Raw genomic sequence first — 15,217 nt, forward strand, 5'->3', positions numbered from 1 at the left:
AAACTAATATGTGGTTTCAAATACATTTTTTATAATTTCAGGAAAATTTTTAGCATTTGGTCAGTTTCCTTGATTTGGTTTTCTTTGTCTGGGTTTCTAATAACCATATTTTAAATCTTCTTTGCCTGTATTCACGATTTTGCCTATCTCTTGAATGAATACTTTTTATCACTTCATTTATTTTTTATCTTGAAAGTTTTCCTCTTTTTCATATTCTATTTCTCTTAAAACGTCAGCTATTGTATTTCCCTTCCTCTTGTGTTCATTCTAATTTAGATTTCATTACTTTTATAATCTTGTTTTCTTCCCTGAGTTCTTTTATTTCCATACCTGAGTTTTTCCAATTCTGATTTCTGTTGTTCTTTCATGTCTTATACCATTTTATTAATGCTTCTCACTCATTTTAAAATACTGTTATGTTTTAATCCTTTTTTTGGCATGATTTTCTGGCATGCTTTTGCTATCTGTAAGGATGTGATTCTGTTCCTTATTCTTTTTTTTTTTCTTATAATAACTTTGTATGGGAGTTGACCTAGATACATATCTGTTGCTCATTTTTATGTGAAATTAGTTTTCAAAAACTCTTAGAAAGAGAAGTGGCTCAGGGTAGCTTCTCCAAATGCACAGAACTCCTTCTTCCATTGTTTTTGTGTAGTGTTAAAAAGTAAGTAAATAAACACATGGCTGCTTGCATTTTGAAATTTTCTGGTTCTGTCCCTCTGCACACTTTTGCCTGGATTTTCTCTTTACTTTGCTTCTATCCAACTCAGTTTTGATTCCAAACCCACTAGTTTCCCCTCAGTGTGGACCCTGTCCTGGAAGGGAGGTCTGGTAGATCATTTTCTAGAATTTGTAAATGCCTGACCACTCAAACCCCTTAGTCTTTATAACCTTGAGTCCTTTGCACTCATCTGCTACTGCAGTGGGCAAACCCCCTCCCAGTTTCAGCTGATTTTAATATAAATCTGGGGATGTTCTTCATTGGCCCACCATACTTTGTCGTCAATACCTGTGGGCTATTTTGGAGATTCTGCTATTCATCCCTTTGCTTCCCTTTACTTTCTCCCACACTGATGTTGATAACCCTTAAGTCTCATGATTGTGAGTGTTTTATCGTTGCCTTAATTGTATTCTGGGGTTCGTGGAGATATCTAGTTTTGTTGTAAGTGTCGTCCATGGGGTTTTGGTTTTCCTATCTAGAAGCTCTATTTTTTTTTTTTTTTTTTTTGTAGAGATTCAGTGAAATTCCCAAACTCTGCTGCCTCCACCATCATCTTTCCAGAATCCTCCCTTGTGGGGACTGTAGTTTTATATCAATGGTTACCGTATATACGACTCTGCAACTTCTGCTTTTCACTCACCATTATGTTTTTGAGATCTATATGTGTCAAGACATATATAGACTTAGGTCAAGCCTCTTAATTACTCTATAGTCCTTCACCATATAAACGTCCCATATTTTATTTATCCATCCCCATTTTTATTGGACATTCAAAATCTATTATAAACCTTGCTTTATATTTTCACATCTCTGAATTAGAGAAAGAAGAATGGTATTACCATTTTACAAAAAGGAAGAAAAATTAAAAAGTCATAATCGTCATTAAGACTTGTTTTGATTGTTGTCATTTCTGTGTAATAGACCACACTGACAGATATCACCATTTTTACCTGGAGCTTGATTTTCTCTTTTTAAGCAAAGTTGTGTTGTTCAGAGATGAAAGGCTGAGTAAAAATCTTATTTCTCAGGTGATCCTGTCCCAAAGTACCAGCAAAATACAAAACAACATGAACCAAGATTGCTGGTGTTCAAGGTTCCACCTTGGCTCCTTTTGACTCATAACAGAAAATTTTAGTCTGCTGAGGTAAAGTGAGAGGTTGAAAAGTCAGATGCTGGCAAAAGAGAGGCTAGCACTTTGCCAAGGGAAGGAAAGTTGGTATTTCAGTGGAGAGTTACCTTTTAATTGAAGGCATTTCAAAGGATTAATAAGGCTATTTGGAGTTATTTTCATTTTATTAATTAATATTCACCTCTAGATAGACATAAAGTACCCAGTTCGGATTAAAGGCTCTTTCACCTGACAGACATCAGGGCAGGGTTGGCGTTACTGTTTCCATTTTGTGGATAGGAAAGGGTGCACAGAATGGTCACGTGAATGGTATAGGGTGACAAAGATAGTCTGACCCTTAGCTAAATATTTCTCCTTCTAGAAAACATAATAGGCCTGGTCCACAGTGGCTGCCTGCACCCAGTATTGCCTTCTGTCTGGTGAGAATGGGAGAGAGGGAAAGCCAAAATGTGCACAGCAACAAACAGTTATTATTTTAAAAATTATTTTTAAGTAGTACTGCTTTTATCTCCAAAGCTAAACAAGTATATAAAACGTAACCTTAGCAGAGAAACCATGCAAGCAACATTCTTGAGAATAATCACTCAGTAAATCATGCAGGCCTTTCTGATGCCTGGGAAGACAATTTTTTCGAATTGTGCAAAGTATTTCTGACCTTCAGTTTCACCCACTGCATTTGCCTCTGGCTCTCACTAGTAAACACCTTGGAAGAATCTCAGAATTGTTAATGGAAAAATGATTAATGGAATCATTCTCACCAGGGGTCAGTAGACTCATATGCCCTCAGATTCTTGCTAGAATTTCAGTTTCCTGGGTCACCTGTGCAGAAATCTTATCTCCGTGGAGTATGATAGCTAAAAACTCATGTCGTCTTAAAATGAGGAAGGCAACTCTCCTCACATTCTGTAGGTTCTGAAAATCGACATGCAGCCCAGAACACATAGCTACAAAACTCTCTCAGTGGTCAGTTCACCTCACTGTGCTGCAAACTTCTAATGAGTAGTTAGTGTATACCTGCCATACCTGAGGTAGATGAGGCATCAAATAACATGTCCTAAGTACGTTGAAATGCATACTACAAATAGTTTGGGCTTTTGGGGTAGAAGACTTTAATCTCTTACTGAACCACAGTGCTCTTGGGCAGCCTTACCTCTCTAAACCTCAAAGTTCCTTCCCATAGAATGAGGGTAAAAGTAACCACCCCCTCAAAAGTTTCTTATGAGAAACGAAGTGATGATAAACATAAAAGTGGCTTACAGCTTGGGGTGTTCTAGATTTTATTTACACCCACATATGTGGATACACCTATCGTTCCTTTTTTAACCTTCCTTTGCCCTTGGGAATAGCCATACTTTTTTTTTCCCTGTGCTGTTCCAAGTCCTTTTGATTCTGTAGAAATTAAATGCTCTTGTACCTTCCTGGTCACGGGCAAGGTTTAACTGTATACATTTTATATCAGATAGGTTACTAGCACTATGTTAGTGCCAGTCTTTTCTTCAGTTGTAGCAGTAACAGGTTACCATCTGATCATGGCTGACTGGGCCCTGTCTGGCTTTTTCTAGAGACTTTGCCTCTCTCTGCTCTGCACCCTTCTGTGTTGATCTAAAGTTTAGCTCTCAGAGGCCCATCTCTTGTCCCACATTAGCCATCTCTGCAGGAGCCTCTCATTCTTAACCATCACAGAATCTGTTTGAGAAAACTGGTTGTTCAGATGGCCCTGCACAGAGGGTGAGGAGAACATTGCTGCCACTCACTTCAACTTGAGCAAAATAATGTTCTATAAAAAATACACACACACACATGCAAATACCTCTTATTTTACCAGAAAAAAGAAAAATGTTCTCTGCCTTTCAGGCAGCACTGCAAGTATATCAAAGAACACCCTGGTGTCGATTTTTAAATTGCTCTGCTCTCGGCTAAACTAGTTTTACATTAACGATACTGGAAACTCATTTCCAAAGTACTTTGCAAGTTCACGTAATTTTGAATGTCAGTTACATAATCCTCCAAGCTTCCAAGACAGTGAAGGGAACTGAACTGAATCCTACTCCTACATTTTTCAGATGAGGAAACTGAAACCCAGAAGGGGAAGCAACCTGACCAAGGTCAGAAGCCAGCTAGCTGGTGCTGAAACCCTGGTGTCTGAGACTTGGGACATCAGAGCTTTTTTGACACCCCTAAGGAGGAACACCCAAGGGGTGCTGTTTTTATTTTATAACAGTTGCATTGATATTTAATTCACATGCCATACAATTCACTCATTTAAAGTGTATAATTCAGTGGTTTTTAGTATATTCACAGAGTTGTGCATCCATCGACACCATTAATTTTAGAACATTTTCATTAAACTGAAAAGGACCTCCATGCCCCTTAGCCGTCACCTCCCAAACATCCATTCTCGCCAGCGCTAAGCGACCACTAATCGACTTTATGCCTCTGTGAATTTGCCTATTCTAGGCATTTCATGTAAATGGAATCGTAGAAATGCATTTCTTTCACTTAGCATAATGTATTTAAGTTCATCCATGTTGTAGCATGTATCAGAAAGTCATTACTCTTTATAGTTGAATAATATTTTGTTGTGTGTAGATAGCCCATTCTGTTCATCCACTCAGTAGTTAATGGCCATTTGGGTTGAGGCATTTCCACTTCTTTGCTATTTTATATAATTCCTCTATGAACATTCATGTATAAGTTTTTGTGTGGGTATATAAATATTGAATTCTTTTGGGCCTAGGAGTCGGCTTATTGGCTCACATAGCAACTCAATATTTAACCATTTGAGGAACTGTCAGACTGTTTACCAAAGTTGCTGTACCATTTTATACACCCACCAGCAGAATATGAGGATTCTGATTTCTCCACATCCTCAACAATACTTGTTATTATCCTTCATTTTATAAAAATAAAAGTAACCACCTCTTTTTTTAATGTAAATTTATTTATTTTATTTATTTATTTTTGGCTGCGTTGGGTCTTCATTGCTGCACATGAGTTTTCCCTACTTGTGAGCGGGGGCTACTCTTCGTTGTTGTGCGCGGGCTTCTCATTGCAGTGGCTTCTCTTGTTGCAGAGCACGGGCTCTAGGCACGCGGGCTTCAGGAGTTGTGGCACACGGGCTCAGTAGTTGTGGCTCACGGGCTTAGTTGCTCCACGGCATGTGGGATCTTCCCAGACCAGAGCTTGAACCCGTGTCCCCTGCATTGGCAGGTGGATTCTCAACCATTGCGCCCCCAGGGAAACCCTTATCTGTCATTTGTATTCTCACATATCATCGTGGGTATCAAGTGGTATCTCACTGTGGTTTTTATTTACATTTCCTTTAACAGCTGATGTGTTTCATGTGCTTATTGGCTATTTGTATAACTTCTTTGGAGAATATCTATTCAGATGATTTTTGAAAACGTTTGGTACAATTCACCAGTGAAGCTATCTGGTCCTGGACTTTTCTTTATGGGACATTTTTGATTACTAATTTAATCTCTTGTTGTATGTCTATTAAGATTGTATATTTATTCTTGAGTCAGTTTTGGTAGTTTGCCTTTCATTTGCTGCCATGCAGATGTCATAGTATTTCCTTATCGTTCTTTTTATTTCTGTAAGGTCAATAGTAATGTAAGATTAGTTTTAAGTTCCTACTTCAAAAGCATAATGTGTTTGAAGTCTCATGCTTTATTGCAAAAAAAAGTCCCATGAAACTATCTATTTTAATATAAAAGTAATATTTACATTATTTACCATTGAGTAAAATTGAAGTACCAGAGAGTTTTCCCATATTTATCCTGAATAGTGCCTATTCTCCAAGCAACTGGTAGCCCAGTTTGAGGTAAATATGACAAGAAAAATTTTTCTCAGGGAGGGTCTCCCATTTGTCCCCAGGACAGTCCATCCGTCCTAACCATGCAAAAGCCCTCCATAGAATTACCAGGGTTCCATAGTCGGCTGACAAACTGGAGAAACAGGACCAGAGATTTAACAGGTTTCCTTGTCCAAACAGACCAACCCATAAAGCCTTCCTGTATTTTCATAACAGGGGAAGCAGGAGAAGGAGGTTGTCTAGGCCATGGGTTTGCATGTGTGCGTGTGTGTGTGTGTGTGTGTGTGTGTGTGTGTGTGTGTGTTCTCTGGTGTAGATGGCAATGCAAACACCTGTGACAGTTAGTATCCTTTTATGTCTGGAATACCAACAGCAACAATTAAATAGCCAAAGTAAAGTCTTTTTTCCCCAAATGAACATCAGAGAAGAATATTTTTAACAAAGCAATAGTTCAGATTATTTACTTTAAAGCAAGTCCTGTTTCTGTCATCATCAACAAATGAGATCCTTTCCAACATTCAGACATTCCCTGCTGTACAAAAGAAAATGAGACTCCAGAATTTAACTATTTTTATCAAAAATTAGTGGTCTTTAACATCTACAGTAAACAAAGTGCCGTTTACATAAACCTGAGATGGAAATGATATTTTCATGCGTATATTAACTGTAACGTTCCTCCCAAACCTTTACAATTAATCGCTTGAATTAATAATAAATTAAGCACTTAGCTTCAGTTCCTAGTAAAGATCATTATTAACTCGTGTGTTAAATTCATCATAATGAAAAGTAATTTATTTCCCCTGATTTTTCTTAGAAAAACTGTTCTTGAAGACCACCTGCTATTTAGTGGTAGGCATATTTGGACCAGACATCATAAAACTGTGAGTATGCCAGCACATTAATCTGATTTGGTTGCTGGGACATGATGGGGGGGAAGCAGGAAAACTGGGAGGTAGCTGGCTCCATTTCCAGTTGGATGTACTTTTTGTAAAAGGGCGTAATATCTCTCCAGTTCTTGTTAATAGTGGAAAATTCAAACCTGACTCAGATCCTTTGTGATCCTAGGCAAAGGCTCCCTTTGAATTACAGTGTGGCAACCTGGCTCAGTTTCTCTCCAAGAGGATTTCAGAAGGAATTTCACCAATAATGCCAACAAGTGACAAGATCCTAGTGGCGGGACATGGGAATTTGACCCTTTCTCCCGAGCTTGCCCTACACTCCCTCCTGGGTTCTCGGGCCACGTGCTTCTCAGGTTCTTTCCTTCTCTCCTCCCACCTGCTGGTTTCCCGGCCTTCTCTCCAGCCCCACCCCTCAAGGTCCTGTATGTGCGCCCTTATCATTACCTGTCTGCTTCCTTTCTTTCTTTTCTCTTTTTTGAGCTCAGAGCACTGGATCAGATAAATCATATTCCTGTTCATGGCGCTTTCTCATCAAGGATTCATACATGGCTTTCTTGTATTTCTTCTTTAGTTATTTACCTAGTTACTTTGAATACTGTAATTAGCTTCCAAATTACCACCCAAGGCAAATTCTAGGTCCTTGACAATAACTTACCCTGACCACACGGTCCTTCTCTTCATTCTCAAGCTTTTCTCCACCTGAGTAATAAATCCCATGTTTATCTTTCTCTTGTTTCCTTTTTCTATAGTCTTTATATATATGTATATTTTTATTAATATGATAAATTATAATCATAAAAATAATATATGCTAATACAATAAATAATTATTAATATATTTATTTTATATATTCCTTTAAAGCATATTTTAAAATTCTGGTTATTTCTTTACTTTATGAAGAGGGTATCACATTGTTCATAATCTTTGGGGACTTCCACTTAAATTTGTATGTCTAAGATTCATCCATAGATTTGTGTCACTGCTGTAGTTCATGCACTCTGACTGCACACAATATTCCATTGTGTCTCTACAAGAGTCTATTTCTTCACTCTCCCATTGACGGGTGTTTGGGTTGTTTTCTGGTTTTGCACTGTCCACATGTGGCACTTGTGAACAGTGCTACTGTGAACATTCTTACATGGTTCCTATTTTATATGCCTCATATTAGCCTCAGAGCAGAGTGGCTCAGAGAAGCTAACCCCACAGAAGGGTAGCCTGCAGTTACAGAATTCTAAAGACAAAAGGAACTTAAAATGATACAGACCCGAGGGATGATCAGTGTTCCATCGTGCTGTGCACCTGCCTCTGTTTATATTGCCCTCCCTTTACTGTGGTCAGTGATTTTTCCCGAGCCCTGGACTGGGAGTTTTTGGAAGGCAGGGACCCTTTCTTCTTAGCTCATATCTCTATTACTGCCACTGCCTCCTAATAGGACCCCAGCCCTGCAGGATTGCCCATTGCCTTGCAAGTCCATAATCCACATCCTAGCTGGCTAGATAGCTTTTTAATGCAAAACTAATTATGGCAATCTCCAACATAAAATTTTCACACCCTTTGCAGGATTCCTTAGCCCCCTACACAAAGCTCTGTATGAACTGACCCCTGAGGACATTTTCAGACTCATCCCTGGCTGCTCCACAGCACACCATGCTCCAAACCACTTATAATTCTCCCCACACATCAGAAGGTTTTTGCCTCAGGACCTTTGCATGAGCTGTTCACTCAGCTTGGCACATCCAAAACCTGTACCCCAAAAATATCTTACTTCTTTGGACCTCAGCTCCAGGGTCATTTCCTCTGGAAGCTTTCCTGACCCTCTCTAGGCTAAGATAGATACCCCCAACACACACACACAGACACACACACTCTTCCTATCCTGTGCAAACCCCTAGCACTTGCAAACAGCACTTATCATGTCTGTTTGTACTTTAATTCTCCATTTACTTTTTTGAGTTGATAACTAGATTGAAAGACTTCTGAGAACTAAGACTACACTTATTCATCTTAAGCAAAATACTGAATATGTGGAAGGAAGGAAGGAAGGAAGGAAGGGAGGGAGGGAGGGAGGGAGGGAGGGAGGAAGGGGAAGCAGGGGGCTTTGTATCTCCAGGGCTTGGTGCAATACTTGAGCATAGAAAGCCTTTAGTAAACATTTGTTAAATTGATTAATTCTTTATAAAAATAAAATTATCACTACAGATGAACTAAAGAAAAGAAAACAATTTAGCCTATTCAATGAATCTGTTTACACACCTAGTCTGAGCCAGGTGCTCTGGGGGAAACATCAGCTTGGCCAGAGAGGTTTTCCTGGGCCTAGATCAGGGAACCAGAGAAGTAAGTGGAAAACAGTCACAGAAAAAATGGGTCTGGCAAGCCACTGAAAGAGGCTGAATAGGTGGTGGGGAGGGGAAGAAAGTTTTTCCTTTGAGAGTCATAAGTGACTAATTCTCATTAGTATGGGGGAGGCCACTTTGAAGAAAGATAGATATAATAAATGATCCCCCTTTGTGGTTCCGTCCACTATTAGTTTTGTTTGTGTGTAATTTTCCAGGACCCATATTAGTTGTTTGCTGATAGCAATTTCTCTTCCTATGGTGGCCTCTTCTTACAGCTTATTTTAATCAATCACATGCAGTTCTGGGCTGATGTAGACCCTGAACATGACAACCTTACGATTTAGTTTTACCTGAATTTCAGGCTTCCAATACTAAATGTTTCCTAACCCAGAGGGCATCCCTCCTCATTATTTCATAGGTCAATTCTCAATGGTTCATGGACTAATTATTCAGCAGTTACATTTCCTACCACAGGCGAACCACAGGATGTTGTTAGGAAGTGGGACACCTGAGTACTCGGGCATTCATTAGCCCAAGAACCTGGGTCTGGCAGGGCGGGGCTACTTCCGGGAGCAACCAAGCCTAGCCAGTGACCACGTGCTCGGTCTTCCTTGTCTTGACTTCTGTTGTGCCAGAGGTTGCCATAGCAAAGCTGATGCTGGTCTTCTGTTCATCTCACCTTGCTTCATGGTATCTATTTATGCTCTCAATCATAAAATCTTATATTTCAAACTTAGGGAATATAAGATTTCAGAAATCAGGAGAGGCCTAAACTACTAACATGTTTAGAAGAAAAATGCAAAACAGGGTTTAAAACAATTTTGGTACAACTTAAAGGTAACTAACGTGTATTTAAATAGCAAAAATATAAAGTACAATAATACAACTGAGCCATTGACAAGGTAATGACAAGATTTATAGAAATGATTAAATTCCTAGTACACTCCAAAGTGTGTGGTCCAGAAGTGAGATAAAAGTGTTAAGTCGTATGAGGAAGATCTTCTTTCAATGCTGTGAGTGTATCTCTGTGGTTATATATTAATGTATAAATTCTCCTTTGAAAGTGATGTCAAAGGTCTAAATCTGAGAGCTTCCTTGTGTGAAAGGCTCTGTCCTTGCTCCCTGCCATAAGCTATCACTCTACCTGTCTGTTCAAACTTAACCCTGACCGTGCTCCCTTCTTTTGATTTATGATGATGACAGTCATCAGCATTGACTTCCTTCTACCATGATCCTAATTAAACTTGTTAGTTAGCTCTGCCGAATGTGTTGAAGCTTCCTCCCCACGTGACTCACTCCTGTACAACTCTGTTACCTGTAAAGGTAGTAAAGGATGTCAATTGAAATGTGACCATTTTGGTCTTATTTGCAGTTCTGGGAAAAGGAAGGCAATGTTGGATGGGAATAGTTATTAAGGGTTTGGAGATTTCCTAAGGATTTCACAAATTATGTATAGCCTAAGCCTTCTGTCCCAAGGTTGGTTAAGAGTGCACATGCTACTTTGCCACTTCTTTGCATCTTGCACATTTCATGGTCTTACACTTGTCTGGATGTCTGAGGTTCAGCACTTTCTATTCTTGTGCAAAGGGGTGCTTCTCAATTCCAGTCTTTTGATGATAAAGCTCTGATCTTAGAGGATTGGGGAGGGAAACCACATACCCACTTCCCCTCTTCTATTTTTCAGTTCAGAGAACACAAGTCTCACTCGCTGAGTGAGGGGCCACCACCCCCACTCCCATATTCAAGTTCACTTACTTGAAATTTTGCTCTGTTTGCAGGGGAAAGAGAATAGATCTTGGACACCATATGATGAGTTAGCTCTGGTGGTTCTGAATTGCCACAGATGGGATATTGGCCTTAGGTTAAAAAAAAAAAAAAAGATTAAGCAGAGCCCTATTTATTACCCTCCTGAGTCCACAAAATACCAGGTCTCCCCAAAGACAGCAGTCATCAATTAAATAAATGAACCATTAAGTTGAGAACAGATGTGTGAAACCAGCCACCCTCTCCTGATTTACTGACCCTTGGTAGGCATTACTTTGGTAATGGACCTCGTGTGTCACAAACTGCTTGTTCCACAGCTTAGTCACCTTTACGTTACCTTCCCCTCCACCTCCTATGAAGGAACCCTGGGGCCAAGCAGATAACTCTCATGATGAGCTCGTTTTCCTGTCTTAACTCAGATGCTCACAAGAAGCTGAAAAGCCATCTAGCCAGTCACATTGTTAGTCTCATTCAGCTGGAATGAAATTTGAAAGCCATGATCCCAGCCTATGTTTTCACATACTAGTGACCATCAAAATATTTTCCCTTTTTGTAATTGAAGTATAGTTGACTTACAATATTGTCTTTGTTTCAGGGGTACAGCAAAGTGATTTGGTTATACATATATTCTTTTTTATTATTTTCCATTATAGTTTATTACAAGATATTGAACATAGTTCCCTATGCTACACAGTAAAACCTTGTTGTTTATCTGTTTTATATATGGTAGTGTGTATCTGTTAATCCCATATTCCTAATTTATCCCTCCCCCTTCCCCTTTGGTAACCATGAGTTTCTTTTCTATGTCTGTGAGTCTATTTCTGTTTTGTATATAAGTCCATTTGTACTATTTTTTAGATTCCACATATAAGTGGTATCATGTAACATTTGTCTTTCTCTCTCTGACTTACTTCACTTAGTATGATAATCTCTGGGTCCATCCACGTTGCAGCAAATGGCATTATTTCATTCTTTTTTATGGCATTGTTTAATTCTTTTTTATTCCATTGTGTGTGTGTGTGTGTATACACACACACACACACACACACATATCACATTTTCTTCATCCATTCACCTGTTGATAGACACTTAGGTTGCTTCCATGTCTTGGCTATTCTAAATAGTACAGCTATGAACATTGGAGTGCATGTATCTTTTCAAATTAGAGTTTTCATCTTTTCCTGATAGATGCCCAGGAATGGGATTCCTGGATCACATCAAAATATTTAAAGATCTTTGAGATGGACTCTCTTTCTCCGATAGGCTTTTCATTAATATTGGGGCAGTTCTTTCTGCAAGAAGGTTCATGATATAAATTAAGACTCAAGGCCCCTCCTCGCACTTTTTGCTTGGCAGTCCAAAGTTAAGATTAGTAGAGCTTTTAAAGATGTTTCGATGTTCAGCAACTATTAAAAGTGCTACTTACGCACTAAGTGAGACCAGGATGCGTTTCTGTTTTGTTTTGTTTTGTTTGCACCTTGCTTTTGTTTTACGTCTCTAAATCTCGTGTTTTATTCTGCATGTCCAGGTAGAAAACTCCCTTGGAGGAGTGGACAACCCAATGGAGGGTCGCTGGAATGGTTATTGGAGGAATAAAGCAGAAATAGGAGTGAAGCCAGGGAGCAGATCCAATGACTTACATCCAGGCCCTGGTCACAGGGCCAAGCATTGCCAGGCTCACCAATGCTTCTCAAGGGCTGGCCCATGCGTGGGCTGTGACTGCATTCAGTCAAAAAAAACAAAAAGACAGAAACAACTTAGCTTTGCTTGTGAAGTAGAAGGAAGAGGAAGAGGAGAAGGGTCAGGGAGAGAAGAATGGTGGTAGTGATTGTAGTAGCTGTAGAGATAGTCACTGTAATAGTTGGAGGGGGAGCGTGTTAGAGTAGATTTATTACAAGGACACCTAAGCATTAGAGTAGATTTATTACAAGGGCACCTAAAGCGTTAGAGTAGATTTATTACAAGGGCACCTAAAGCATGTCATGGAACTTAAAGACGGGAAAATATCCAGGCTTCAGACAGAGTTGGAAACAGGACTGGGAAGCCACCAGGAGCAGAGTCTCTTCCTCACGGCACACGTTGGGTTCTGCCGCCTGAACCCCATCCTACAGACTAGCTTTCCAAATGCTCTGTCCTCGTGGCAGGAAATGACATTACAGTCCCCAGTCACTATAGCTCCTGCTATTCTTGGAACAGCCCAGAATGAAGTCAGACTTTTTAATACCAATTCCAAATTTCCCTGAGAGAGAATCTGATTGGTCCTACTTGAATTGCAGTCTAATGAGGACCAATCAACTGGCGGGAGATATGAAGTATATACACAGTTGCCAGGAACCCACCCCTACAAGTGAAGGGGGACAGTTAAGTGATCTTGTGAGTTGAGAAGAAACCCCTCAAAATAGCTTCTAGAATCTATAACTGTCCTTCCAAGATTAGTCTCTAGATATTACCAACGTATGTTTCTGGAGTCTTTGTTTTTGTTATTTTGATTTGAGTTTGAGTCAGTAGTTTACTTGGAAAAGTTACTAAAAGTCCACACATGACTTGTTCCTTCATTTGAAGCAGCACATTATACTCATTCTTCTTGGTTTAAGAGTGTTGGGGGTGGCATGTAGAAAATGAATATGGAAGGTTTGTTTTAACCCCTTCAAACCCAGACATAAACCAAAATGTTTGAAGAGCACTATCCTTACACCATACTCAGGGGAAAAAGTCAAAGATAAATATATTTGCTTTAAAAGGAAAAGAGGTGATTTGGATTACATCTAAGAAAATAATTTTAGGTGTTTAAGGCTATATCAAAGATTTTTTGCTATAAGGCTCAGTAAACATTAAAATGTTGTTCTGGGACTTCCCTGGTGGTGCAGTGGTTGAGAGTCTGCCTGCCAATGCGGGGGACACGGGTTCGAGCCCTGGTCTGGGAGGGTCCCACATGCCTCTGGGCAACTGAGCCCGTGTGCCACAACTACTGAGCCTGAGCTCTAGAGCCCATGAGCCACAACTGCTGAGCCCACGTGCCACAACTACTGAAGCCCATGCACCTAGAGCTCGTGCTCCGCAACAAGAGAAGCCACAGCAATGAGAAGCCCACACACCACAACGAAGAGTAGCCCCCAATCGTCTCAGCTAGAGAAAGCCTGCGCGCAGCAACAAAGAGCCAACACAGCCAAAAATAAATTAATTAAATAAATAAATTTAAAAAAAATAATGTTGTTCCCATGAAATTACACCTCTGTCCATTTTTCCTTTCTCAATTTTATTTGCGGCTTCTCCTGAAAAGCGTCACAGTGCCCGTGTGAGAGGCCGGCTCACAGCTCCGTGCTGTGAGTCGTCTCTCCCCACCCCCAGGACCTTATTCTAAAAGTAGGAGAAAGCAAGTGGCAGGAAATCGTTATGATCCAGCAGCTGCATGGAACTGGACTCAAAGGCCATACTAGAATTCATTCTGGGAGTTGACCTTCTTTTGAAATAGCTTTTGTTTCCTAATGCCTGAGAGCTTTTAAATATCCTTTGTTTTGCCCTATTTCCCTCCAGGCTCAGAGCGGATGTAAATGCTGATGTGGTGTGTCACACCCTGGAGTTTTGTAAACAGGACCCTGGCCAACCCTTGTGTCACCTCTATCCCCTTCCCAAGGTGAGTGCTTTTTCATTCTGAATGTCAGATTATGGTGATATGCAAGCCCTTTGGAAATCTGGTAAAGGGAGGTTCAGCTTCACTGGCTCAGTGGTCTGGGGACAGGGACTGGAAAAATGACATTTTCCATTACATCGCCTGGAATAATATTCCCAAACTTCAACTTAGCTCCCTCTCCCATGCCATCAAAGAACATCTTTGCTGTTTATTTTAGACTGTAATCTAGAGCTGGGCCGGCAGTACATAGGAAATCTGACCAGCCAAGGTGAGAAGAGGTTAAATCCCTCTCTACCCTTTAAAAATCAAGCAAGTTACTTTATAGAGTGACCGACTCATGCAGTTTGCCCAGGACTTTCCTGGTATAAGCAGTTGGAAGTCCCACATCCTGGGAAAACTTGGGCAGTTGTTCCCCCTACTCTAAGCTTTCTTGTTCTCACCCATAAAATTGGTCTAACAAAATACCTAAAAAACCTCCCTCATAGATTTGTTGGGGGAAGTAGGTGAACTAATATATATAAAATGCTTAGCACAATACCTGCTGCATAAATAAGTATTAATAAAAATGGTAGCTAATATAATTATTACCAATATCATTATTATTCAGAGATAGCTTTTCAGAATACCGTGTGTGCATTATATCATGTTGGACAATTTTTAATTTTTATTTATTTATTTTTTTAAATATTTATTTATGTATTTATTTTTTGGCTGCATCGGGTCGTAGTTGTGGCACATGGGATCTTTCACTGCAGCGTGTGGGCTCTTCATTGCAGTGCATGGACTTCTCTCTAGTTGTGGCACACAGGCTCATTAGTTGCAGTGCGAGGGCTCTCTAGTTGTGGCATGTGGGCTCCGTAGTTGCGGTGTGTGGGCTTAGTTGCCCTGCGGCTTGTGGGACCTTAGTTCCCTGGCCAGGG

The 15,217-nt window shown here is 40.0% G+C and overlaps 1 protein-coding gene across 4 annotated transcripts in view; it reads left to right on the top strand.

The window, feature by feature from the left end:
- Positions 1–15,217, top strand: part of AOAH (acyloxyacyl hydrolase) — a 170,600-nt gene that overhangs the window by 14,589 nt on the left and 140,794 nt on the right. For all 4 annotated transcript variants that reach the window (XM_027102178.1, XM_027102177.1, XM_027102176.1 and 1 more), the window contains exons 4-5: positions 6,482–6,548; positions 14,201–14,300. In XM_027102178.1, the coding sequence (XP_026957979.1) occupies positions 6,482–6,548; positions 14,201–14,300 (167 nt within the window). The remainder of the gene's footprint in view (positions 1–6,481; positions 6,549–14,200; positions 14,301–15,217) is intronic.

The sequence above is a fragment of the Aethalodelphis obliquidens genome, unplaced genomic scaffold (genome assembly GCF_003676395.1).
Source record: "Aethalodelphis obliquidens isolate GAN/ISIS:26980383/991018 unplaced genomic scaffold, ASM367639v1 scaffold5, whole genome shotgun sequence".
Classification (NCBI taxonomy): Eukaryota; Metazoa; Chordata; class Mammalia; order Artiodactyla; family Delphinidae; genus Aethalodelphis; species Aethalodelphis obliquidens.